The 27,721-nt window shown below is 48.6% G+C and overlaps 2 protein-coding genes across 3 annotated transcripts in view; both read left to right on the top strand.

Annotated features, from left to right (window-relative positions):
* The window catches only part of LOC137562526 (very-long-chain 3-oxoacyl-CoA reductase-B-like), a 36,294-nt gene extending 30,930 nt beyond the window's left edge, over positions 1-5,364 (top strand). Inside the window, exons 9-11 of the mRNA XM_068273940.1 lie at positions 512-577; positions 2,020-2,169; positions 4,766-5,364. Coding sequence (XP_068130041.1) covers positions 512-577; positions 2,020-2,169; positions 4,766-4,876 — 327 coding nt within the window. The 3' untranslated portion in view covers positions 4,877-5,364. The remainder of the gene's footprint in view (positions 1-511; positions 578-2,019; positions 2,170-4,765) is intronic.
* Positions 5,365-8,956: 3,592 nt separating this feature from the next.
* Positions 8,957-27,717, top strand: LOC137562527 (eukaryotic translation initiation factor 4E type 2-like). 2 transcript variants are annotated; one of them, XM_068273941.1, is made up of 6 exons: positions 8,958-9,126; positions 13,851-13,985; positions 17,690-17,794; positions 19,169-19,321; positions 20,786-20,922; positions 27,369-27,717. In XM_068273941.1, the coding sequence occupies exons 1-6, from the start codon at positions 9,049-9,051 to the stop codon at positions 27,406-27,408; spliced, it is 648 nt and encodes a 215-aa protein (XP_068130042.1). In that variant the 5' UTR covers positions 8,958-9,048; the 3' UTR covers positions 27,409-27,717. The 2 variants fall into 2 exon arrangements, with proteins under 2 accessions (XP_068130043.1, XP_068130042.1); XM_068273942.1 differs by lacking the exon at positions 17,690-17,794 and having other exon boundaries at positions 8,957-9,126.
* The last annotated feature ends 4 nt before the right edge of the window (positions 27,718-27,721 follow it).

Below are 27,721 nucleotides of genomic sequence, written 5' to 3'. Positions count from 1 at the left end.
TGCATCATTCCAGGCCAAGTCCTCCATTGTGCTTTCATAGCTCGGGGTGTTCTGTGCTAGTGCAGTTACAATCTGAATAAACTGATGTGTATGAGCATACACAGAACGTTCCCAGCCATAGAAGCACAGGGAAAGCCGTCACATGGCCATGTTCAGGCCTTCAACATTTGTGTTTTGCCATGTAGGGGCAGAGAGTAGTGAGGGGGGCCCAGTAGGTTTGCCCAGTATGGGGCCCTAAAGTTTCTGATGGCGGCCTTGGATTGGGGCATAGAGACTGGGAATCTGCCAGGCCTTACAGGTACTCACTGCTGGCTGCAGAGCAGCCCCCTTATCACATGGAGGAACAGACCGCATACCTACACCCTGCTGCACACCATTATTATTTGTTGGCCTGGGCATGCAGCACTGTATCAGAAAGAGGCTTCAGGCTCACAACTCTGTCTCTGTTGTATTCAGCACCTTCCCAGTAGTGAGGCAGATTCACATCCTTGTCTCTCTCTGTGTCCTATAGGCCTCTGTGGATTTCTTCTCCCGTAGCCTGAGCTTCGACTATAGTCCCCTGGGGATTGATGTGCAGGTGAGTCCACGTGATACATTGTTTGAATGTTTGTATTGAGTCCGGGGTATAACAAAGCCCCCAGGACCCCTGCCATTGCTGGGGCCTAGTAGATGGGGGGGGGGGGGGGGGGAGTTGGGGGCGGCGGTCCTGTGTAGAGCAGCAGCAAGGCATTACCTGCTCCCGGCAGCGATATAGGGCCTCTTCACTGTCTTCAGTTTATAAGAGCTGTGCAGCCAGCCAATCACCATGCAGCTTCCGTCCCTGTAACATGACATAGGACTGAAGCCACATGGTGATTGGCTAGCTGCATGGCACTTGCAATCTACTGTTGGAGAAGCAGCGCTTTGAGGTTTCACACAGTGGCATAACAATAGGGGCCGCGCCCGCGGGAGGGGGGCGCTCAGATCTGTTTTGGGGGCAGGAGGGGTCGCAGCATGAGGGGAGAGCATGGCCACCTACATTGGCGGGGAGGGGGGCACTCTCCCCCCTCCCCCTCTCGGGCTCTCCTCTCAGTGCTCCCCCTCCAGCATTGAATATGTGGCAGCACTGGTGGGCAGGGACACTGACGTTCCTCTCTCTTAGCGTCTGATGCTACTTCCTGTTTATCAGGAAGTAGCATCTGGCACTTACAGATCGGACCTCCAGGATGGAACACATGGCGGTATATGCTTGCGTTCCGGCCCGCCGCTGCTGCCACCTATTTAATGCTGCCCCTGCTAAAACGCCGCTATCCCGCGGCTTAACGGGGGTCCCTTCACCCCCAACCCACCCCCCGCAATACTTGGTCGTAAAATGGTCGCTGGCTGTCTCTTCCTAGAGGCAGGGCTAACGGCTGCAGCCCTGCCTCCCAGCGCGTCTATCAGACGTGCATCGCCGCCTCTCCCCCGCCCCTCTCAGTGAAGGAAGACTGAGAGGGGCGGGGGAGAGGCGGAGATACGCGTCTGACAGACGCGCATGGGGCAGGGCTGCGGCGGTTAGCCCTGCCCCAACCAGGAAGCGCTCCCCCGCTGCACGGAGGGGGTTTGGGGGGACAGGGACCCCCGTTAAGCCGCGCTATAGCGGCGTTTTAGCAGGGGCACGCATGCCCCTGCTAGCTATGAGGTCTGAAGCGAGATTTATTCTCGCTTCAGACCAGTGTTGCCAACTCATCCCTTTAATTACTGACACATATGAATTATACAGGTGTTGTGGCTAGGTAGATGCAGTTAAGGCACTGATTGTGTGTAAATAGCCCCAGAACCTGTATAACTTAGATGTGTCAGTAATTAAAGGGATGAGTTGTCAACACTGCTTCAGACTCTCTTTAAGCGAGCCCCGGGGTCAATGAGGCATCCAAATTTTGGCAGGGGGCCCCTGTGATTTTTAATTACGCTCCTGGGTTCACACTTGTGGTTGTGCTCAGAGCTGTCTCACTTATCCTGGGAAGATGATGTGATTGCTGTTGGTATGTCTCTCCACAGTGTGTGATGCCGCTTATGGTCTCCACCAACATGCTGGGGAATTTTGAGACTAACTTCTTTGTGAAGGCGCCTGATGATTTTGCCCGGGAGGCTCTGAACACCGTAGGCCTGACCCACCGCACCAACGGCTGTCTCGCCCACGCCATCCAGGTACAACATGGCTTGTGGACCTTCATCCAGCTTTTTGAAAGCCTTCTAAGACTATCTAAGATAAGATGCCAGCTCCCCCAACACACATGGGATGTGAGGGAGATGAACTAAAGTCATTTCCCAAGATTTAAAAAAACAACGTCCAATGACTCAGCTACAGACATCTCAAGGAAGCTACTTCTTAAAGGACAGCTGAAGCAAGAGGGATACAGAGACTGCCATATTGATGTCCTTTAAAGCCATATTCCAATTAGCTGGCTTTCCTGTTGATCCTCTGCCTGTAATACTTTTAGCTATAGCCCCTGAACAAGCATGCAGCAGATCAGATGTTTCTGGCATTACTGTCAAATCTGACAAGATTAGCTGCATGCTTGTTTCTGGTGTGTGATTCAGAAACTGCTACAGGCAAATAGATCAACAGGGCTGCCAAGCAACTGGTATTGTTCAACAGGAATCCCCCCCCCCCTCCCCTTTAGAAGGAAATAAATATGGCTGCCTCTATACTACTCTCACGTCAGCTGTCCTTTTCAGGTTGCAAAAAAAAAAAAGAAATCATGCATATCCTTTTAAGCTCCTCCTCATAGTGGTCACATGACTGCAAGACCATTCTTTTTCTCCCTTCCTTCTTGAACCCCCTTACACACTTGCTTACATGGCGATTATTCTACAATCGCACCACAACCACCTGGAAACGTTGCATGGCACATTGCGTTGTGACCATACAGTGAGGCATCCAGTACAATGAAAGTATGCCTCACTGACAATGTAAGCGCGCTTGTCGTACTGTCAATGCACTGCATGCAGTGGCTGGATGGTGTAATAGTTAAGGGCTCTGCCTCTGACACAGGAGACCAGGGTTCGAATCTCGGCTCTGCCTGCTCAGTAAGCCAGCACCTATTCAGTAGGAGACCTTAGGCAAGTCTCCCTAACACTGCTACTGCCTATAGAGCGCGTCCTAGTGGCTGCAGCTCTGGCGCTTTGAGTCCGCCAGGAGAAAAGCGCGATATAAATGTTATTTGTCTTGTTATTGAGTTGAAACACGCTGCGCCACATTGCACCACACCACCATCCGTATGATAGCCCCCCCTTAGGGCCACCATAGCTTCTGCGTCAGTGTGTGCAATATTGTGTGACGCAATGGTGCATGTGTAAAAGGAGCCTCAAGCTTAAGAGGCAACTCCCCTCATGGGAGAGTGTGATCCAGACTGCCTGGCTCCCCTTCTTACAAAACCACCCTATGGGAGTATGTTGTTGCCAATACCCCTGAGCTCCACCCCTTAAAACAGAACTGTTTTAGGGGAGGTGTGGCCTGTACTGCCAAACTATCTGGAAACCGGTTTGGTAGACTTGGCTTAAAAGAAATGTTAAGGCAAAATGAATTAAAAAAGCAATTTAACTTACCTTTTTACAGCCCCAGCAAGCAGTAGTGCCCCCCTCAAAGCTGGCCAGCTACGTGTCTCCTCGCTGCGCTCCCATGATTGGGAGCATTCTGCGCAGAAAAAGTATGCAAAAACCGATGTCGCAGTCGGGGTGCGCGTGGCTCGGGGCTGCACTTGCGCAGTAGATGCCGACTGGCTAGCTTTGCAGGGGTCACTGCTGCTTGTTGGAGGGAGTAGGATAGACATCGTATGCACCGGAGGAGTCCAGGGAGCTGCAAGAAATCCCAAGTAAGTTAAACTAATTTAGCACACTACCTCGTTAAACTTTGTTAGTTAATAATAATAATCTGAACATTTTTAGCACTTTTCTCCTGTTGGACTCAAAGCGCTCAAGAGCTGCAGCCACTGGAACGCGCTCAAGAGGCCACCCTGCAGTGTTAGGGAGTCTTGCCTTGAACTCCTTACTGAATAGGTACTGACCCTAGCCAGGATTCGAACCCTGGTCTCCCATGTCAAAGGCAGAGCCCTTAAAGCGGACCTGAACTCAGAACTTCCTATCTGCTCTAAAAGATGCGCAACAGCATAATAACCTTTAAAGAAAACCTGAACTGAAAATTAAAAGTCAAATAAGCACACACAAGTCTTACTTACCTTCCATGTAGTCTACTCCTCAGTGTCTTTCTCCTGTCCCGCATTTTGTTTGTTTACTGTGATCAATGGAATTTTCCGTCCTCCATTTTGAAAATGGCCAACCCATTACCCATAACAGCTTCCTGGTCAGCACACAGTTAAACTGTAACATCGCCCACTTGAGCCATAGGGAAACATGGACATTACCTGGTACATCAGTTTTCCTCTCAGCTATAACTGACAGCAACTGATATTTTACTGACAGCAACTGATATATTTCAGATCTGACAAAATATTGTCAGAACTGGAAGGGATCATTGTCAGAAGAAAATGGTGAGCTTCTGAGAGGAATTGATGGCAAGATAACTATGTAATGTTCATTTGAAGTTACCTCATGTGTTTATTTTAAATATTTTTACTCAGTACAGGTTCTCTTTAACCAGTACACTATACAGCCATTGGGGGGTGCCTGCATATCTCAGGATACTGATTGGCTGAATACAGTGTAGAGTTATCCATAACAAGCTGTGCATGGCTGACAATTCTTCCTGGTGACTTTCCTGATAAGTATCTGTATTGTTTTCCAGAATTACCTACAAGATTTGATCCTCACAGACTACGTTTTGGGTTCCAGGCTCTTCACCTGGGCTTTTGAAGCCGCCATCCGTTCTCGTGCCAAAATACATAAAACACATTAGCCGCGTATTTGCTTTATGCCTTCTTAATGCTTCGGCCCAAACACTGGGAAGAGAGGTTGTTTTAAAGGCTGCTGTCCTGCGAAACCAAGACACTGTGACCCGGATAACAGAAAGGGATCAGAAGTGCAGAAAAGACTACACCAGAAGGCAGGAGATAAAGATGACAGCAAAGGACCCCTCTTCAGTATGGAACACCACTGATTCCAGAAAGACGTCACAAGCAACGGACAACCTTCAGCTTGGAAATGAGCGCAACAAATGGCACTGCAGGTTTGACAACAAAAGCCGCCCACCTTCAGACCATCTGCGGGATTCATATCTCATTTCCAGCAACCACACATTTCCTACAACCACCACTTCCAATTTGCTCATTGTCCAACCACCACTACCTGCTGTGCCTCAATATCCTGGAGATACAGCACCCAGGTCCCACTCCCCTTCCCTCACTCTCTCGCCCACTAACAATAAACCAGCAAGAAGTGTACAAACTATTCAAGCAACAGAACTTTAAAGTAAGCCCAAGGTTGGGGGTAAAAAGTTGGCTTTTACTTACCTAGGTCTTTTCTCAGCCTTCCATAGTCTTAAAGGTCCCTCTGTATCTTGGTCCCTTCCTGTGATCCACTGTCAGACCTTGTAAAGTCTGAGACCTGGGCAGGTCGCACTCTGACACATGCGCTGACCCAGCCACACGCCTCTCAATTCGCCAAGACTCCTCTAACTGCACGTGCTGTGGTAGTGCAATACAGAAGGCACACTGCTGGGTCACCACATGTCGTAGTGCGCAACTCAGCCAACCAATGAACCTTACAGAGGCTGACAGTGGATCAATGAAGGGGAACAAGTGGACACCAAAGGACCTTCAAGGCTGGAAGAAGCCCCAGGTAAGTAAAACTCTTCACTCCGCCTTGGTCTTCTTTTCAAACAAAACAAAATTAGGCTCAGATTCCGTCTCTCCTACCTCCTTGAAATACTGCGCAGATCAAATATGTTTACAGGCATTTTTAGCAATACTCTGTCTCTCTCCACGGTGCCTGCCTTTGGAAAGGCACACTCCTGTCTGTACAAAGTCCCACAGCTGACCGTTCATGCTAGAGCACAAACCAAGCATGAAGTCAAAGGAATAGTCTGTAGACCTCTGAGACAGGATTGTCTCAAAGCACAAATCTGGGAAAGGAAATTTCTGCTGCTTTGAACCCCCCCCCCCCCCCCCCCCAAAAAAAAAGTATACCCTAAGTAATCATTCAAATTCATGGGGTCCATAAATTCCAATCAAAGATGGAAACACACTGTTTCCGTTACAGCAGAGTATGCACCAGCTGAGGCAGCTGAAGAAGTTCAGCCTACTACAGAAAGTATTTGAGCACTTTTACTTTGCCATCATTGCCTCCTTCCAGACTGTATAGTTCCTGCTTAGTGCAGGAGAAGGTGTGACTGCAGCGCATCGTCCAATCAGTAGAAAGGATCATTGACTGCTCCTCACTTCCTGCAGGTCTGCTTCAACAGCAATAGCAGAAAGAGGGCCATCAAGCCTGGCCATAACCTCAGGAGCGAGATGCCAAACTGCTAAATCAAAAACTTCCAGGCAAAGAATGTTTCTGGAATAGTTCTGCTTTAAGAACTGTTAAAAAAATCGGATTTTGCATTACCTGGGTAGTCTTCCATCCCCCATAATCTTTGAGGCTCCTCAGTTTCTTCTGGGTCTCCTCTGTTGTGCCGTTTTCGCCTCTCATGACATGCTCTGTCCCATCCGCGCACCACACCGATAGTTCTCCTGTGACTGGGAAAATTCTGCGCATGTGCAGTTTCACAATAATTGTAACTACTCATGCGCAGAAAGCTCATAGCCACAAGAGCGCAATCGAGGAGGCGTGCTGATGGGACAGAGCATGTGCCGTAGATGCTGAGTTTTTAATGAGGGGTGACAGTGGACCCAGAAAAAAAATAGGGGGCCTCAAGGATTTTTTTTTTTACCTGTTTGGGTGCTCTTTAGTGATGTACTTGAAAATCCCTCCAGTACTAAAAGCAATGCTGGAATGTGAAAGAGTTTAACCACAGAGCCACGGAATTGGAAACCTAAATGGTTTGTGTACTGTTATTCAAGTCAAAATGTGTAAACTTACTTGACCTAATAAAACCTGATTTTTATTTCGCTGTGTCTTTTTGAATTTTGGTCATCGTGGACTTGGACAAGATGTAATTTGGGTGAATTGCTCTTTTTTTTTTTTTTTTTAATTTATTTTTATTTGGACTCCATCTTTTGCCAGCGCCCAGATTACCCTCTGAGGAGCACCACTATAGCCGTAATTCACATAACAGCCTATGGCAGTGCCCAAGTGTCTGGCACTGCCAAGGACTAGAGATGGCCTGAACTATTTGCTTGCGAACACTACATGGGGAATGACCTTGCGGTCACTTCCGTATTCGCTCGCTTCCTCAATAATACGCTTTCCGGTGGGCTGGGCATCCTTGATCGTGCGCCCACAGCCGGGAGAGCTCTGCGCATGACGTCACACACAGCACTCCCGCCTGCGGGCGTGTGATCAAGGACATGCGACCCCCGGGAAAGTGACCACACAGTATTGAAAATAAAAAGAGATGGTGCACATCCAGCTAAAATGTCACTTTTATTTCGTCCATTAAAAAAGGTAAACAACCACAAGGCAAAAGCTTAAATTGATGGAGGAGGTACAGGCAGTCAGAGGTCTACAGCCGTTTCACGCCTAGTAAGGTGTGGCGCATTGTCAGGACCATGAATAGAAGTGGCATTTTAGCTGGATGTGCACCATCTCTTTTTGCTGTTTTTATTTTGGATATTATAGGTTATTACCCTGGTGTAGTGATGGGTTGTTCGCGAACGAGCCGGCTCTTTGCTGCGAACGACAAGAGCCGGTTCTCGGTTTTAAAAGAGCCGATGCCTCAGCCGCCCCACACAGCTCTGATTTGCTGTGTAATAAAGGGCGCTGAGGCATGCTGGGAGATATAGTCCTCCTCTTGCAGCTCGTAGGAGTGTATGGGGGGAGCAGAGCAGTAGCAGGAGGGATTGTGCCAGTCAGAGAAGCAGTCTGGAGTTGTCATGGAGACGGGGGCGGGGCTTTTACTCCGAATCTGAGTGGTGTCTAGTGATATTTAATGAAGAGCCGATTCAGAGCCGGCACTTTAACGCGAACGACCCATCACTACAAAAAGCCCTCCTACTAAAAAAGCAAAGCTTGGTGTAATTTGCCTTCTTAAAACAGAAGGAAATTTGCAATAATTCAGTTATAAGTGAACATTTGTTCCCACAATGCCCTACTGAATATGCAAATTATCCCTTTTCGTCCTTGTTAAGCCAAGCAAGCCTCCAGAACCGCAAATTTCCTTCTGTCATATAGAGTTCGCAAGGGAACAGTTCGGGCCATCTTTACCAATTGTGCCAGTAAATCTAGCTTGCATGCATGAAAATTGTATGCAGGCAATCTAAATGCACTTCCTGTTGATTTATCCAAACTGCGTTCAATTTGAATGCAGGCAGGAAATATCCAAAACCAAAAAAGCTTTATTGGCAGGACCAAATCTCTATTCTTTTGTGTTGTGTCTGTCACCCCATCATCGTCTATTTCCTACAGAAGTTCATAAATAATAATGACACCAGTCATAAGAAATTCCAAATAAACAGTACTCTGTTGCCCTTGTAATGTCAGATATTGCAGCCCCGCATGCGCAGTAGGAGCCTGCGTCCCATTAAATTGTGCAGCCACGTAAAACGTCCTAAATGTCTCCGCTTCCGCACCACGTACACCCCCTAAATTTTCAGGGGAGGGAGGGGACCCCCAGATCTAGCTCTGTGCTGAATTGCAGCCCCCGAGCCCCGCTGGTTCCCGAGACTGATTGCAGCAAACCTATCTCGGGAACTAGCGGGGCTAGGGGGCTGCAATTCGACACCGAGCTAGATCTGGGGGTCCCCTCCCTCCCCTGAAAATTTCGGGGGTATACGTGGTGCGGAAGCGGAGATATTTCAGGTATAATGTCTAACTTCCCACTGAGCATGCGCGATACTCAGTGAGGAAGGCTTTTCTGACACTTCACACAGAGGTGGTTTGGCCCTTCCCCCATGAACGTGTGACGTCAGCGCGGCCAACGGTACGCAGGACGGAGGGCGCTGCGAAGGGACAGCGGGATTAGGAGTTGGGGACATGGGACTGGCAGGGAATGATGCTGTCACCGCACCGGAGGAGGTGGAGGACGCTCTGGATTCCGTGCCCAAGTCCAAGGTGAGAGTCTGAAGGCTCTTCCGGTGCAGCGGTGACGTCAGGGAAGGCGCCGGAAGTGGATTTTGTCCACATGTTCTTGGTCTGTGGTGCTGAGGCTCCCTTGCTTCTGGCGTGTGGAATTCAAGACAGAGACCAGTCCTAAAGCCCCCCTCTACCCATCACCTGTCCCTACAGCCTCATTACTCAGTGACAGCCGCTGGCAGGCTGTTATAGCTGTCTGTGGCCAGAGCTGAGAGATTTCCAGACAGAGACTAGCCCTAAAGCTCCCCTCTAACCATCACCTGTCCCTACAGCCTCATTACTCAGTGACAGCAGCTGGCAGGCTGTTATAGCTGTCTGTAGTCAGAGCTGGGAGATTTCCAGCTAAAGAGCCCCTCTAACCATCAGCTGTCCCTACAGCCTCATTACTCAGTGACAGCAGCTGGCAAGTTTTTACAGCTGTCTGCGGCCAGAGCAGAGAAATTTCCTGCCAGAGACCAACCCTAAAGATCCCCTCTAACCTGGAGCACTGCTTTTCGGCGCTGCTAGATTTGGGTGCAGCGGTGCCTCCATAGACTGTAATAGGAATTACATCTATAGCGGCGCTCAGTGAGTAACGTTGGCGCCGTCAGAAGACGGAGCCGAAGTTGCTTAAAAAAACACTAATTCGGCCTCCAGCAATCGCTGGAAGCCGAATTATATCATTCCCCCACTATCCATGGCGGCCTGAAGTGGGGAATAGTAATTAACGCGGCCGGACTTGCTGTTTTCAAATGTACTAACCAAATGTACTAACAATCACCTGTCTCTACAACCTCAGTGACAGCAGCTGGCAGGCTGTTATAGCTGTCTGTGGCCAGAGCTAGGAGATTTCCAGCCAGAGACCAATCCTACAGCACCCCTCTAACCATCACCTGTCTCTACAGCCTCATTACTCAATGACAGTAGCTGGCTAGCTGTTATAGCGGTCTGTGGCCAGAGCTGAGAGATTTCCAGCCAGAGACCAGCCCTAAAGCGCCTATCTAACATGTCTCTACAGCCTCTTTACTCCGTGACAGCAGCTGGCAGGCTCTAATAGCTGTCTGTGGCCATAGCTGAGAGATTTGTGACCACTTCCTGTTGCTATGGATTAGGTTAGCAGAGAGTGCTTACACAATATGTACAAAATGAAAATATTGTAAATTTTATGTGTGAAGTGTGGTCTGCTACACTACCGGTAATCCATACTTCTTCAATCAGGTTACATGTTACGCTGTGCTAGAGGTGCAGCAAGCCCAGGCAAAATTGTTAGGGACTAGATAGGTTGTTGCACAGGGGAGCGCTTTAGGTGCCTATACATGTAGCATTAATGGGCAGATTTGACCAAGAGACAGAGCTCTCTCTGATTGAATTTTATCAGAGAGAGAGCTGTTGGCTGCCCTTACACCACAGGCCAATTCCCTTTCTATTTCAGTATGAAATCTTTGGGGAATTGGCTTCGTGACACCATGTCTCCCCAAATGCTTTATTTGCTTGTGCATTGCAATACTTTACCCAGTGTTCTCCCCGCAAATTTTTTCCAGCCGGGTGGCATAAAAAGTAGCCGGGTGGGAACAGCACACAGCATAGGAGGAGGTGAGCCGATGACAGCCGGATGCTCACCAAAATTAGTCGGGTGGAGCACCCGGCTAAAAGCCTGGGGAGAACTCTGATTTACCTGTCACTCTGTCCCGAGCGACCACTGGACTTCCGCACTCGTGCCTTACGTGGCTTCTGAGTTGGAGCACATGAGGTGCGCGTGTGACGTCACACATGGAGTACATTTGAAATCGGCGCCGGTAGACTTGGGCGCAGGATACAGCGGTATATAGCTGATCCTGCTTCTTGCACAAGTCCGGGCCGTTGTAATTACTATTCCCCCTCCAGGCCGCCATGGATAGTGGGGGAATGATATAATTCGGCTTCATTGCTGGAAGCCGAATTATTGTGTTTTTTAAGCAACTTCGGCTCCGTTTTCTGACAGAGCCGACATTACTCACTGAGCGCCCTAAAGACTGATTACCATTACAGTCTATGGCGGCGCTGGCTGCGCCCAAATCTAGCAGCGCTGAAAAGCACTGCTCCGTCACACATGTGCTCTATGACAGTAGTCACGTGTGACTTGAAAGCGGAGATACAGCGCTGGCGACGTGACAGGTAAACTATTGAAGTGCAAAGGCACTGGGGGGCACATAAAACATTTGGGAGGAACAGAGGCCAGGGTTCTGTCACATTCATTGTCCGCAATTACTGCACACCAGATCGACCACATCTACCTGAAATTTCCCAGCTTGTTTCACTCGCTACATTTGACCAGTTCTGTCCCGAATCGTCAATTATGCATGCCTGTGGCCGCACCGATTTTCATCCGATTCGATCACAGTTATCGGATGGTCGCCACCTTTCCTCTAATTCAACTTCCTCTTCTTGCTGACAACGAAACAAGAAATAACCTGTTATCTTCGGGAACACAACACAGTAAAATAAAAGTAAAAGTAAGGCCTCTTGCACACTGCAAGCAAATCAGATTCAGATTCAGATTTTTAATCTGTTTTTACATCCGATTCCGATTCAGATTTTTAATCTTAACTGCATGCTGCGTTTTTTGATCCGTTTTTCTGTTGAATGTATTCAAGGAAAATCGGAAACGGAATCGGAAACGGAATCGGAATCGGAAAACGGATTTGCAGTGTGCAGGGAGCCTAAAATAGATTTAGAAGCATGAACAAAGTGTACTTGGGAACGATTTGAGTATTTGGCTTTACAGCTATTAGGATGCCAGTCTAATCTGACTAAAAATATTTTTTGATTCGCAGGAAATGGAATTTGCAGATCTGAATAGGAATTTTGCAAATGATGCTGAGGTCCTGGAACTGATAACTGTCAGTTTGTTAAATGCAATTTCAGGGTGCGTTTCCACTAGTGCGGTGGGGAATCGCAGCGGATTCTCTGCGGACGAATTCGCATGCAGGAGCGTAATCGCATGCGGTTGTTTGCGAATTTTACCGCGAATTTGCATAGATGATGCTGTGTGCGAATTTAACCATGTCAGTGCCTGTGTGCTTTTTCATTGATTCCATGCGAAATCATATGCGAATTCGCATGAAAATTCGCATAAAAAAACGCCATGCGAATTCCCTTTTAAATACAATGTATGCGAATCGCGTGCGGTGTCCGAATTCGGATGACTCTGCTGTGCAGATTTATCCTGCACAAGAAAACGCTCCGTTTTCCTGACAAGTGGACACAGGCTCATTAACTTTTATTGGTTGTGCGAATTTGCATGCGGGCAACGCATGCGAATTCACGTTAGTGGAAACGTACCCTCATCCTATAGTGGAAATCACTTCACTGCAAAATGTCTGTAAAATGCTTTTATAATAGCAGTGAACACATGACTCAGCAGCCTGCATAACGTACTGCATTGCATGGCCTCCCCAGTGCTCAGGATCACATCCATCCAGCCCCTCTGTATTTCTGGGGTTGATGTCAGTATCAGGGCTTCGGAGTCGGGGCAATTTTGGGCACCGGAGTTGGAGTCGGAGTCGCTGATTTCATAAACTGAGGAGTCTGAGTCGGCTGATTTTTGTACAAAATCGACATCCCTGTTAAGTATTAGACTAAGGAGTCGGAGTCGGGGCCATTTTGGGTACCCGGAGTCGGAGTCGTGATTTCATAAACTGAGGAGTCAGCTGATTTTTGTACAAAATCCACAGCCCTGGTAAGTATTAGACTAAGGAGTCGGAGCCATTTTGGGTACCCGGAGTCGGAGTCGTGATTTCATAAACTGAGGTGTCGGAGTTGGAGTCGGAAGATTTTTGTACCGACTCCACAGCCCTTGTCCGTATGCCACTTTGAGGGAGCCTCTCTGTGTATTTCAAAGAAACCCGAGGTGTGAGACCTATGGAAGCTGCCATATTTATTTCCTGTTAAACAACACCAGTGCTGCTGATCTTTCTTGTCACACACCTGAAACAAGCATGCAGCTAATCTTGTCAGATGTGTCATAGGCATCTCATCTGCATGCTTGTTCAGGGTCTGTGGCTGATAGTGTTAGAGGCAGTGAATCAGCAGGACAGCCAGGCCATGTGCATTGTTTAAAAGGAAATAAACTTGTCAGCCTCCATATCCCTCTCAGCTCGGGTTGCCTTTAAAGGGAACCTGAAGTGAGAAGCATATGATGGTTGCCATACTTATTTCCGTACGTTCCACCCCCCGATATATACACTAGACTAAAATCGGTCCAATCATCAATCAGGCATGCTTCTTGCAGCACCGATTTTCATCTGATTTGTTAGTAGCAAGTTTCTGCACCGTGTTGGCTATTAAAGGGGCACTATGGCGAAAAATTGTAAAACTTTAAATATGTGAAAATGTATACAAAAAGTACATTTTTTCCAGAGATGGACTAGCCCAAAACCTGTCACTTCTGTCAGATTTCTACTACCTACTGTAAGTGACAGCAACATAAGAGAAAAGTAATTTTATGGCTCATTTTACTCTGGAAAAAATGTACTTCTTATTTGTCTGTTTGCACATATTTTAAAATTTACAATTTTTTTCGCCATAGTGCCCCTTTATGTAAATTATCTTGGGTAATTCTCTTTTTGCTGTAACAAACCTTTTCATCTGATGAGTTGAAATTAGCGGATTGGTTGGTCGATCGGCCGCAGAACCGCCCGATATATGGCCAGCATTAGCATTCTACTTGAACTCTCTGTACACAGGAGATAAGCATCCCGCCTGGTGAACACCCTCTGCAGTTCCGCTACACCTTCTGGTATTCCCGGAGGACGCCCTCCCGACCAGCCAGCACCCAGAACTATGAGCAGAACATCCGGCACCTCGGCACAGTGGCCACGGTAAGTAACACATCTTCTTATGCTGCTGCTGTATGTTTATTGTTGTGCATTGTGTATAGTAGGGGTGGTTGGAAATTATGATGGAATTCCACATTCCGATAAGTGTCTTTCCAATTTCCATGGAATTAGAGTTTCTGTGGAGTGTTTTATTTAAGTAATTTTTTTTTGTTACTTTTATCAATAAAGTTAGTTAATTAAAAAAAATAAATACATTGTGGAATCTGCTATATTTTGCAGATATATGTATTGTGCTTGGTCTGCAATCCTGAAATTGGCAACTGCAGTACACTTTCAAATTCTTTGATTGGCTTAATAATTTCAAGCCTTGTGATCGGCCTAAAAATTCTCGGTACTCCGTATTTTGCGGATTTCCGTGGTGCATTACTGATTCTCTAATTGGTCCAATACTTTCGGGTCTTACAATTGGCCTAAAAAGTCAGTCTCGGTAATGCAGTATTTTGCGGAATTTCAATTTCATAATAGGTGATTTCCAATCAGAAACTCTGAAATCTGAATTTTGCACAATTTGGAAGCTCATCCCTGTTTTAAATGTCTACCTCTATAGCAAAAGAAATACATTTAAAGGGCAACTGAAGTGAGAAGACTATGGAGGCTGCCATGCTTATTTCCTTTTAAACAATACCTGTTGCCTGGCAGCCCTGCTGGTCTGTTTGGCTGCAGAAGTGTCTGAATCACACCAGAAACAAGCATACAGCTAATCTTGCCAGAACTGACAATAATGTCAGAAACACCTGATGCATGCTTGTTCAGGGTCTATGGCTGAAAGAATTAGAGGCAGAGGGTTTGCAGGGCTGCCAGTTAACTGGTATTGCTTAAAAGGAAATAAACATGACAGCCTCCATATACCTCTCTCTTCAGTTGTCCTTTTAAAGAGACTTTGTAACAATTTTCAGCCTTATTTCTTCTATCCTGTAAGTTCTTACACCTGTTCTAATGTGGTCTGGCTTGCTGCGGCCTTTTCTAGTTGCACTGTCTCTGTAATAATTCTAATCTTCTTTCCTTTGTCAAGCCTTGCCGAGGCAGAGAGGAATGCACTGCTCTGCTGTAATTGGGAGTAGTTATACACACCTCCTCCACGCCCCCTGCAGGCTCTGTGTGTGTGCTGTGTGTATGAGTCAGACAATTGTGGGCTCTGCTCACAGCCAGCGTCTGCAGGCTCAGGAGCTGTGACCTTGTGAACAGCTGTGAGTGCAGAAAGATCAGTGCAGAGCCCAGACAAGCAGCTAAGGCAACATGTGGTGTAACATTCCAGCAATCAAATCCCGTTTGAGAGGAGCCTCTGCAAACAGGCACCTGCTCTGATGATGTATTTCCTGTTTGGCGGCCATCTTCATTGTTTACAAAAACAATGAATAAAACAGTGACTTTATCACCAAGAAAGCAGCGGGAAGCAGCAAAAATGTCACAGAGGGGGCTAAGAGAAGACAACAAACAGGCTGGTACGTTTTATTTATGTAAGATTTTCACAGTACAGATTCTCTTTAACTTCACATACCGTCTAATTACAAACATTAGCACTGCTAGGGATAACTTTTACTCATGTGAATTTGCTCATCCTGTGGTCCAAAAGAGAGGGGGTGGGGGGAGGAAAAGCAGGAGGCTCTTTGCTGTGTGCAGGAACAAAGCAATGAGCAGAAACATTCAGCCACAGCCAATAGCTAATCACCAGAAGTGTGATGGGCGCTGCGAACTGGGAGATACCTCTATGGCACGCGTATCAAACTCCGGCCTGCGGGCCAAACCTGGCCCTCAGAGCCATTACATTTGGCCCTCAGGTGGTTTCCCCACTTTGCATTATGTTTGGCCCACTCTAGACCACCAGAGAAGCTATATTGGAAGTGAAGCCCTAAAACACCATGGAAGCCATATGGGGGAGGAAAAGATAAAGCACTAGACACCAGGGAACTGTATAGGGGAGGGAGGGAGAGCCACTAGACACCAGGGAACTGTATAGGGGAGGGAGGAGGACCACTAGACACCAGGGAACTGTATAGGGGAGGGAGGGGCCACTAGACACCAGGAAACTGTATAGGGGAGGGAGGGGCCACTAGACACCAGGGAACTGTATAGGGGAGGGAGGGGCCACTAGACACCAGGGAACTGTATAGGGGAGGGAGGGGCCACTAGACACCAGGGAACTGTATAGGGGAGGGAGGACCACTAGACACCAGGGAACTGTATAGGGGGGGGGAGGACCACTAGACACCAGGGAACTGTATAGGGGAGGGAGGAGGACCACTAGACACCAGGGAACTGTATAGGGATTGGAAGGGGGCCATTAGACACCTGTGAACTTTTATAAGGGAGGAAGGTGGCCAGTGGACACTGAAGTTGGCCCAAGACTAGGTCCCAGTGCACAATTTCGGCCCACTTTGTATTTGAGTTTGACACCGCTACGGCCTGTAGGAGGCTCAGAAACTTACTTGCTGCAGCAGTATAGTGGTGCTCTGTCCTATTTACAAAACATTACCAGGCTGAGGTTTAGGTGGTTTGTTGCAAAAACCCTGCCATGTGTATTTATTTCACACACAAAAAAAATGTACTGTACTAGTCGCAATAAATAATTTCAATAGAACACAAAAAATAACCACCACACCCTCCACTTAACCACCCTAGCGTTCTATTAAGATCGCCAGGGCGGCTGCGGGAGGGTTTTTTTTAAATAAAAAAAAAAACTATTTCATGCAGCCAACTGAAAGTTGGCTGCATGAAAGCCCACTAGATGGCGCTCCGGAGGCGTTCTTCCGATCGCCTCCGGCAGCCAGAAGTAACACGGAAGGCCGCAATGAGCAGCCTTCCGTGTTTGGCTTCTCCTGTCGCCATGGCGACGAGCGGAGTGACGTCATGGACGTCAGCCGACGTCCTGACGTCAGCCGCCTCCGATCCAGCCCTTAGCGCTGGCCGGAACTATTTGTTCCGGCTGCGCAGGGCTCAGGCGGCTGGGGGGACCCTCTTTCGCTGCTGCTCGTGGCGGATCGCCGCAGAGCGGCGGCGATCGGGCAGCACACGCGGCTGGCAAAGTGCCGGCTGCGTGTGCTGCTCTTTATTTGAGCAAAATCGGCCCAGCAGGGCCTGAGCGGCAGCCATCGGCGATGATGGACGAGCTGAGCTCGTCCATACCGCTAAGATGGTTAAAGGACAACTGAAGTGCGAGGGATATGGAGGCTGCCATAGTTATTTCCTTTTAAACAATGCAGATTGCCCGGCTGTCCTGCTGATCCGCTGCTCCTAAAACTTTTAGCCATCGACCCTGAACAAGCATGCAGCAGATCAGGTGTTTCTCACAAAAATCTGTCTGTGCTGCAGTAGCTAACGGGAACCTGAAGTATATGAAGGCTGCATACTTATTTCCTGTTAAACAATGCCAGTTGCCTGGCAGCCCTGCTGGTCTGTTTGGCTGCAGTAGTGTCTGAATATCACCAGAAACAAGCATGCAGCTAATCCTGTCGGATCTGACAATAATGTCAGAAACACCTGATCTGCTGCATGCTTGTTCAGGGGCTATGGCTAAAAGTATCAGTGGCAGAAGATCAGCAGGATAGCCAGGCAACTGGTATTGTTTAAAAGGAAATAAATGTGGCAGCCTCCCTCTCGCTACAGTTATCCTTTTTAAAAGTGAAGTTTAACAGGCAGTCAGTGTCCTAGAACAAGCTGCTGTGTGACTGCTGATGTGCTCTGTGCAGGTGGAGCAGTTCTGGAGGATGTACAGCCATCTGGTGCGTCCCGGAGACCTGAGCGGATACAGCGATTTCCACCTCTTCAAAGAGGGCATCAAACCCATGTGGGAGGTCAGTGCTGAGACACGCGTGTTACAATGAGTTTACCTGCAATGGAGACTGGACATAGACATTAAAGGACACATGAGAACTTAAAAAATAAAAAAATCCACTTACCCAGGGCTTCCTCGAGCCCCTGACAGCCGTCCTGTGCCCTCGCTGCTGCTCCGCTCCACGCTGGTGGTCCGGGGTCCCCTCTGGTGCAAGATGCCCACTGCGCAACTTGCTTTCAGAGTCACGCTGACGTCATCTGGACTGTAGTTCTGCGCAGGACATTCCTGATGACGTCAGTGCGACTCAGTGATCCGTACAGTGGAATGCAGGAAGATGCCGACCTGGCGAACTCAGCATATGCACCGGCGGGGACAGGGAGCTGCGGCGAGGGCACTGAGGTCGGCTGCCAGGGGCTGGAGGAAGCCCCAGGTAAGTGTTTTTTTTCTTGTTTTTTTTTTTTTTTTTTTTAAGTTCTTCAGACCTTTCCTCTAAAGTAGACCTGAACTATTGCACATGACACAAGGTAAACAGGGATAAATGCACTCTGTGTGTTTTTTAGAGAGAAGAGCCTGGTGGCATAGTGGATAGCACTTTCGCCTTGCAGCGCTGGTTCGTATCCCAGCCAGGGCATTAGCTGCACAAAGTTTGTATGTTCTCCCCGTGTCTGCGTGGGTTTCCTCTGTGTACTCCAGTTTCCTCCCACATCCCAAAAACACAGATAAGTTAATTGGCTTCCCCTAAAAAATTGGCCCTAGACCACGATACTTACACTACATGATACATACATAGACGTATGACAGGGATTAGATTGTGAGCCCCTCTGAGGGACAGCTAAGTGACAAGACAATATACACTGTACAGCGCTGCGGAAGATGTCAGCGCTATATAAAATGCTAAATAATTGTAATATCAGCTCTGCCTTCTCCGCCAATATTCGTGCTGCCTAATTCTGATATCTATCAGGCGTCGTTGCCACTCAAATGACGCACTAGGTGCCCATTTTACTGAATTACCGCCGGTGCCCAAGTAGCCTTGCCTCGTGGTGTAGAGTATTGGCCAACAGGCAGTCACACAGCTTAGAGAAACTCGTAGATGTAGAAAGCAGAAAGCCTCGGTGGTAGAAGCAGCCTCACTAGCACCTCCTTGTGTCTTTGGCTGATGGTGTAATGGTTAAGGGCTCTGCCTCTGACACAGGAGACCAGGGTTCGAATCTCGGCTCTGCCTGTTCAGTAAGCCAGCACTAATTCAGTAGGAGACCTTGGGCCAGTCTCCCTTACACTGCTACTGCCAATAGAGCGCGCCCTAGTGGCTGCTGCTCTGGCGCTTTGAGTCCGCAAGGAGAAAAGCGCAATATAAATGTTATTTGTCTTGTCTTGTCTTGTCTTCTAACAGGATGAAGCCAATAGGAGCGGTGGTAAATGGATCATCCGTTTGCGGAAGGGCCTGGCCTCCCGCTTCTGGGAGAACATCATCCTGGCTATGCTGGGGGAGCAGTTCATGGTGGGAGAAGAGATCTGCGGAGTGGTCGTGTCCATACGATTCTCGGTGAGTGTGTGGACGTGTTTCTGCATATCCTTGTGCTTTTCAGGCCTGTGGAGTCAGATGGAGTCGAAAACGGAGCAATTTTGTGTACTTGGAGTCGGAAGATTTTTGTACCGACTCCACAGCCCTGGTGCTTTTTCTGAATTTTTAAGTCTCTGGAAATTATTTCAAGGTTGTGTAACTTAAAGGAAACCTGTAACGAGAAAAACCTCCCCTGGGGGGTACTCACCTGGGGTGGTGGCAGCCTCCGGATCCTATTGAGGCTTCCCCTGTCCTCCTCGGTCCCCCGGCGGCAGTGATAAAGCTCCCCGAACAGCAGGGATGTAAATATTTACCTTCCCAGCGCAGGCGCAGTATCAGCTTTCCGCTCGGAGATAGGCGGAAATAGCCGTTCGCTGTCGTGCCCCCTCTACTGCGCAGGTGCAAGTCTCCTGCGCAGTAGAGTGGACTCGACGGAGATTGGCTATTTTCGCCTATTTCTGTGCGGAGAGCCGCAACAGCACCCCTGCTGGAACCAGGAAAGGTAAATAAATCAGCACTTATCGATGGTGGATTGACGGAAACTTCGGGGGAGCCAGCGCTCGATTGCCTGTAGCTACAGGGATGGGGGAAGCCTCATTGGGACCCTGAGGCTTCCCCCTCCCGAGGTGAGTATCCCCCAGGGGAACTTTTTTTTTTTTTGTTACAGGTTCTATTTACAGTTTTGGGGTAATTTCCTCTCTCCCGCATTACCATATTAACCTCTTGACGACCAGCTAACGCCGATCGGCGTAAACTGGTCGTCTGCGGGTCTCCATAGAAATGGGCGCTCGTTCGAGCGGCCTTTCCATGTCCATTCACGGAGGGTGTCTCCGTGAACAACCGGAGAGCCGCCGATCGCGGCTCGCCGGCAAAATGTAAACACGCGAGGAAGAAATACCCGCTGTTTACAGCACCGCCGTAAGGCAGATCGGCGATCCCCGGCCTCTGATTGGCCGGGGATCGCCGGCATATGATAGGCTGAAGCCTACCCTACAATGCGCAGGACGGATATCCGTCTTGCGCAGCCCAGGGAGGAAGAGGTAGGGAGGGAGCACAGAAAACGCTGCGGAGGGGGGCTTTGAAGAGCCCCCCCCCCTGCAAAGCACAGCAAGCCGGCGGCGATCAGACCCCCCCAGCAGGACATACCCCTAGTGGGGAAAAAAGGGAGGAGGTCTGGTCGCCCTGGCATAATCCTGATCTGTGCTGCGGGCTGGAGAGCCCACGCAGCACAGGTCAGGCAAACCACACCTGGTCGTCAAGTGGTTGAAACAGTGGATATGCATATAGCAAATTATGTTTTTATGAATTTTGCTTTTTATTTTATTGCAGGAATCTGTTCCTCTTCCGAGTGGTCTCACTCATCACTCACCGTCTCTTTCACATTAGGGGGTAAGGTTTGTATTCTGCTATAGGGTAACTGCAGTGTGTGTATCGTGTCTCCTGCAGGAGGACATCCTGTCTATCTGGAACAGGACGGCCAATGACCAGCAGAGCACAGTCCGCATCCGAGACACCCTGAGGAGGGTCCTCAACCTCCCACCAAACACCATCATGGAGTACAAGACTCACAACGACAGCCTCAAGTAAGACAGAAAAGCTGGGCGCTGTGGGTGGCGGGAGGGAACCATCTCAGTGATGGAGAAAGGGGGTGTTCCATCAATGTGCTTCCCTGACTGAATGGCTGCATGATTCCCCTATGGCAGCAAGCATACCTTACATGACCGGCAGCCAGGGCTGAGGAGTCTTGAGAAATTTTGGGATACCTGGAGTCGGAGGTTCCATAAACGGAGGATTTTTTGTACCGACTTCACAAACCTATACTTGTATTTGGCTGTTCTAGAGCAGTGGTGGCTAACCTTGGCACTCCAGCTGTGGTGGAACTACAAGTCCCATGAGGCATTGCAGTACTCTGACAGCTCTAAGCATAACTCAGGGAGGCAGAGGCATGATGGGATTTGTAGTTTTGTCGCAGCTGGAGTTCCAAGGTTAGCCATTACTGTTCTAGACGAGCATACATGTCAAATTCCGGCCCGTGGGCCAAATCTGGCCCTCAGAGCCATCAGATTTGGCCCTCAGGTGGTTTTCCCATTTTGCATTATGTTTGGCCCACTTAGGACCACCAGAGAAGATATATTGGAAGGAAAGCCCTAGATCATCAGGAAAGCCATATGAGGGGGAAAGCACTATGTACCAGGGAACTGTATAGGAGAGAGAGGGGGCACTAGACGCTAGGGAACCGTATAGTTAAATGAAGGGGGTACCAGATACCAGGAAACTGTATAGGGGTTGGAGGGGGGCTGTTAGACACCAGGGAACTTTATAAGTGAGAGAGGTGGCCATTAAACATTGAGGTTGGCCCGCAGCTTGGTCCCAGAGCTCAATTTTGGCCCTCTTTGTATTTGAGTTTGACACCCCTGTTCTAGAGTGAGGCCCCTCTGATTGGACACAGAAAGGTGAGTGACTTTGCGAGTCCCGGGTCTCCGCCTCAGTGCGTTCACTTTTGGGATAGTTTTTCATGAACGTTTTGTCACTTTTGTTCCGTGATTTTTGCAGTTTTTTGTGACTGGATGCACTGTGATTGTGGCAGCATAGCGGCCTAGCGGTTATCACTCTCGTCTTGCAGCGCTGGGTCACCGGTTTGAATCAAAGCCAGATCAACATCAGCAAGGAGTTTGTATGTTCTCCCCGTCTCTGCGTGGGTTTCCTCCGGGCAATCCGGTTTCCTCCCAAATTCCGAAAAACATACGGATAAGTTAATTGGCTTCCTCTTACATTGTCCCTAGACTAGGATACATACACCACACTACATGATACAAACATAGACATAGAACTATAGTGGGGATTAGATTGTGAGCTCCTCTGAGGGACCGTTAGTGACAAGACAATATACTTTGTACAGCACTGCGTAATATGTCAGCGCTATATAAATACTAATAGTAATAATTGTGAACGCACATTGTACGGGAAATAGCAGAAAGCTGGACGATTTAAAAACTAAGACGTCTTGCTTCCGCCCATGATCCGTTATCTGTGAGTACGTATTGTCCGCCCTCTATCCCTGCGCTAGGTAATACAGCAAATATATTCCCCTGCTGATTATCTCATTTCTCCCCCTCTGCCAATAATTTGGGGTTCAGCTATTGCCGGTATCTGAATTACAATATTTGAGCGGCGGTGTCAAAATCCGGCGCTCTGCGGGTGCCCTAAAAGACCTTCTTCGTTATCCGCAATGTACCAGTGTTTTTATACAGAAGTTTTTCAAAATTCCCCATTCCCCCAGAATCCTTCAGTACCGGCACCCACCTTGTCCACATTTTCACGAGCCAGAGGCAGCATGACCCAAACAGCCAAGCGTACCATATATCCAGTGCAATCATTCCACCTGTTTGTTGTTTATAATCTCTTGCAGGAGGTAAACAGGTTCCTTATTAAAAATAATAGAGTTAGAATAGATCTAAGATGGCGCCGGACTCGGACGCCACGGCCACAGGGCTCCGGACTTTTTTCCTATTTCTTCTGTAATCCACCGTTGCTGCACCACCCGATCTCCCCTATCTATCTGGGGAGTGGGCGGGCATCGCAGACTGCCAAGCAGAGCGAGGAGGCAGAGGTTTCGGGCCCCGGTAGGGGCTATCGCAGCCGGAGGGGCAGGAAGAGCACATGCGGCCGAGCATTGCTCACTGTTTGTGCTGCCTCCGTAGCTGCGCTGGAGTGATGCACCGACGGCGCAGTGTACTACCGCTGATGAGGACCTATCCGGCCGGCCTCACCATCGCCCCATCCCCGGACCAGACATCCGCCTCAGTCCATCGCTCCACCGGCCCTCCCACGTGGTCCGCCAGGCTGCGCCCGTTGCCAGGGTGCCCAGGACACCAGAGCGGAGCACGTGGCCTGATCTCCATCGCAGAAACGGAGCTGTACCACCGCTGATGCCGCCGCCTGCAGCGCTCCCACAGAAGAGGAATACCACCGCTCTTCCGGATGGTGCTTCGGCTGCCTGCTGCACCCTGCTCTGCCATCAGCCTGACCGCAGCAGCTGGGCTTCACCATCGGCTGGCCTCCTCCGATCTCCAACACCGGCCTCCAGCCTGCTTGGCCACCCACGTGGAGCTCCTCTTCTCCAGGCCCTTCAGGCTGCCAGTGTGCCTCGCAGCATGCCTCCATCTGAAGCACCCCAGGCCGGCATCGCCCCCAGGGTCCCCTGAAACACCTCAGGCTGGAATCACCAGACCCCTCTGGTCACACCTGGGGTGATGGAGATGGTGCTGCTCCCCTCACAGTGGAGCTGGCTGCCGCCCAGCATCTGGGCATCTGTGTCCTGCCACCACCAAAGGTAGACCTCCCTGGCCTGTCCACCACTGCTGCCCAGCCGACCACCCCACCACCCAGGGGTGCCCCCGGGTGCACCCTGGCCCCACAGGGCCCCCACTGTATCTGCGCCCTCATTGCCCAGCCGGGCGGACTCAAAACCGGGACCGCTTCTCCTCGGGCAACCTGGTCCGAGTGAACTCTGCTGTCTGCCTCCATCATGATGCCCCTCAGCTTTCTCAGTTTCTTTCTCTCTACTTTCGTGGACAAATCGGAGCACCTGTCTTGTTGGGAGCGTGTCGCTGTGTAGCGTCCAGTGCCGAAAATGGCAGCGCTCATATCAGCTCTCAGGCTGCTCCTCCAGTCCCACTCTTTTCTGTTCCTGCTATCAATGTATGCTTTGCTATGTTTTGTATTATGTTAACTGTACGTGTATGCTGAAATGCTCTGCACTGCTTTATTTTTTGCTTTTATTGTTTATACGTATGACCCATGCTTGACTGCATGTGATGCTGCACTCTGCTTAATTGTCCTATGTATGCTTGTCCCATGTCTATGTATGTGCCATGCTTAACTGTATGCTATTTCTTGTCTCTTCACCAACGACCCTGTATGTGCCAAAACCAATTCCGGGTACAATCCACCGTTGTACTTGGCGATAATAAATTCTGATTCTGATTCTGAGTTCATCTGTTTTCTACTCAACAGCGCTACCTAGCGGCCAGAAGGAGCAGTTGGAACAGGATGTAAACAAACAAGTCCCAGCTTTTTATGCTGGGAATACACTACTTTTTTTTTTTTTTTTGTTTAGCAGGTAGATGGCTCTATAATTTGCGACAGGTCCGATCTGATTTTGATAGTTTTTCTGTTCGATTTTCTCATAGAAGTGAATGGAAATTGATCTAAAAAATCGATTGGCCAGTAAATCTACCAAAAAAAAAAAAACCTCATTGTTCACTCCCAGCATTAGATTGCTCTGCACCCAGTACCTGTGGTGTGGACAAGAGATATATCATATTTTCATACTCCGAGTTTGTTTATTTATTTATTTTTTTGGTTTGTTTGTTTCTGACTGGACCTGAGATAAAATAAAGCATTTGACTTTTTTATAGCACTACATATAATATTCATCTTAAAGTGGAACTGTCGGGCATAAAATAAAAAAATCAATTCTTTATTTTTATCTGGTAAACAAGTAATAAGGATGCTAACTAGACGATCCAAAAGTTAAAGCCTCGATTACTTTTCTTGTTTATAAATGATCATTCCCCAGTTTACCTGACTCTTATTTGGTACGTTGCCTCACATAGGAAGTTGCAGAGCATGCTGGGTTGTCTTTTTTTGCTTCTGTGCATTAGTTAAGTCTGAGTGGAAATTAAGAAGCAAAAAAAGACAACCCAGCATGCCCGGCAACTTCCTTTGTGCGGTAACGTACCAAACAAGAGTCAGGTAAACTGGGGAACGATAATTTATCAACAAGAAAAGTAATAGAGATTTTAACTTTTGGATTGCCTGGTTAGCATCCCTATTACTTGTTTACCAGATAAAAATAAAGAATTGATTTTTGATTTTTGCCCGACAGTTACACTTTAAATAAATTCAAAAGTCCTACTGCCTATACCCGATTCTTATTGTTTAGAGTACTTTTTCATCGTTTTGAAATCCTTTAAAGGGTCCCTGAGTAGACGCCGTGGTTATGCATAGATATAAGCATACCCACGACTATTTTGTTGAGAGGGGACACTTACCGGCCCCTTAGGTCAGTGCTCCTGCTCCCGGGCTGGCTGCTATGCATTACATTAGATCCGGCGACTCTGACATAAAGGCCTCGATTCATAAAGCGTTTCCCGCATGCAGAAATGCTGAAAACAGCCGGCTTTACCGACCACTTAGCAAAATTTGTATTCATAAAGGCTGTTTCCGCATGAAAAGCCGAAATTCCTGAGCAGAGCGATAAATTACCGCCTTGTGCGGTGATTATCGTAACAAATGTAACAACATTTCAATTCATAAAGATTAGAGGTAGCGGTATGCGGACGGGGATTACCGCTACCTCGGATGTGGCGAGAAGCGTGCGGAATACAGTGCAGTGAATGGAGACAGACCTCCCAAGCAGCAGCAGAGAGAGCAGCGCACGGAGGGACTCAGCCAGCTCCTGTGTTTCCGCATGTCTCCCGACAGCCTACAGCGGGAAATCTCCGCACTGCTATCGCAGCTGGCAACATTTTTATGAATGACCACCCATAAGTCTGAAATACTGAGCGCAGAGTTTTCCCGCACTAATTTACTTCACCAAACACACTTTTATGAATCGAGGCCAAAGTCGCGCTGTGACCCGGAACAGGAAGGCTGCTGGTCCTCTCTGCGCATGCGCAAGCTCCCTGGTTTCCCTCCGCTCTCTGCCGCGCATCATATTGCGGTTCATGCGTGGAGGGGAGCAAGAAGTCGGGAAGACTGCGCATGCGCACAGCGTGACTTTGTCACAGTCGCCAGATCCAGTGTAACTGATAGCAGCCAGCCCGGCAGCAGGAGCGCCTAGATTAGGGGGACGGTAAGCATCTCTTTTTTACCAAATAGACGTGGGTATGCTTATATGCACTCCCACGGCGTCTGCTCAGAGTCCCATTAATATAAACCTCCACCTCCCCCCTGCACAGATCGGCGGGTGTCACTTATCCACCATCCATAAATCTTTAAAGCTCTGAAAGTCCCCCCACTCTGGCAAAACCGCCGTGGCATTTTTCTTCTAGTTCTCAAGCTCTGTGACCGAAGAGCGTTGTAACACTCCAGATCAAAAGGCTGCAGCCATCTTGCCGCAGGAGGGGATGGAGTTTCAGAAAGCCTATTTATGGGCAGAGGGTGACTTGTCGCCCGCAGATGCTTGCAGCTCAGAGTTAGAGCTTTCTATTAAAAGGTTTATAACTGATTTAAAAAAAAGTATGCTTTAAAAGTGCCCCTGGGGGATACGTACCTCGGGAGGTGAGCCCTCCACAGGCAGCTCGTTTCAGCACTGGGAACCCCGCACAAGCAGGCATATTATTATTTACCTACTAGTGGCTGGCCGCTTGGGCTCTGGCAGAACTAGCTGAGCCAGTCTGGCTTGCTCTCCTATGCAGGCAAATAAGGCTCGTGCCTGCGCAGTAGTGTGGACCCAATCAGTCTGGATTATACCTGCTGGAGACCAAGCGGAGAGCCGATACTGTGCATGCTTCCCCCGCTGGCAAGTAGATTTTTGGGGAGCCAGCACTGGATCTCCTCTGCTGAGGAAAACGGGGGAAGCCTCATTAGGATCCAGAAGCTTCCCCGTTTCGAGGTAATTACCCCCAGAGGCACTTTTTCTCACTACAGGTACACTTTAAAAGTATGTATGTTCTCGCTACGTTTAATCTGGGCGCAGGGAAAAGCCGAGAGATGGCTCTCCCCTGCACTAGGTAATCTAGGAGAATACAAAATAAATATATTCCCTTACTAAGTACCTAATTTCGGCCTCTCTGGACCTAAGGTGGGGTCCGGTTATTGCCCAAATTACAGAGATTTAACTGCGGCGCCCAAATGCAGCACTGCGCGGGTGCCGAGTGGGCAGTTCAATGACGTGCTTCTGCTTTTAAACATTATAATATAAAAATAACTCATCTGTTTCCCCATGGAAGTGCAATTATAAATGTATACTCTGTTTAGCAGCGGTCACATGCGCTAATAAATATTTCATTTTTATTCACAGAGACAACTCGAGTTTCAGGAATACAAAGCTGACTTTATAGCACCATCTAGTGGTACAGCAGAGAACTGACACTAACCATCTGGAAACAACAGGAATGATATCTTTCTCCTGACACTTTTTACTCCAGTCGTTTTTGGAAACGTTTTTCAATAGTTCAGCCGTTACGCAAACCTTCATCGCTTATTACTGGTGTCCAGCAGAGATAAATAATCACTTGCTTCAATGCAACCAGACAAATCCCCTCGATGTCATCAGGAAAAGCCGCATCAGAGGGCTTGGAGTGTTCAGCCATTTTGTAGCAAATTTAAGTGACGCAATAAAGTATTTTTGAGAGTTCTGTTTTTCACAAGGTT

Source organism: Hyperolius riggenbachi, chromosome 3 (genome assembly GCF_040937935.1).
Source record: "Hyperolius riggenbachi isolate aHypRig1 chromosome 3, aHypRig1.pri, whole genome shotgun sequence".
Classification (NCBI taxonomy): domain Eukaryota; kingdom Metazoa; phylum Chordata; class Amphibia; order Anura; family Hyperoliidae; genus Hyperolius; species Hyperolius riggenbachi.
Note: the sequence above shows the minus strand (reverse complement) of the source record. Positions and strands in the feature narration are given on the sequence as shown.

What these genes read in the sequence shown, in the direction of transcription:
- LOC137562527 (XM_068273941.1), top strand. Translation starts at nt 9,049, where the DNA reads ATGGGACTGGCAGGGAATGATGCTGTCACCGCACCGGAGGAGGTGGAG. An exon ending in ATTCCGTGCCCAAGTCCAAG is followed by an intron (nt 9,127 to 13,850) that starts GTGAGAGTCTGA and finishes CTCTGTACACAG; the next exon opens with GAGATAAGCATCCCGCCTGG. An exon ending in ACCTCGGCACAGTGGCCACG is followed by an intron (nt 13,986 to 17,689) that starts GTAAGTAACACA and finishes TGCTCTGTGCAG; the next exon opens with GTGGAGCAGTTCTGGAGGAT.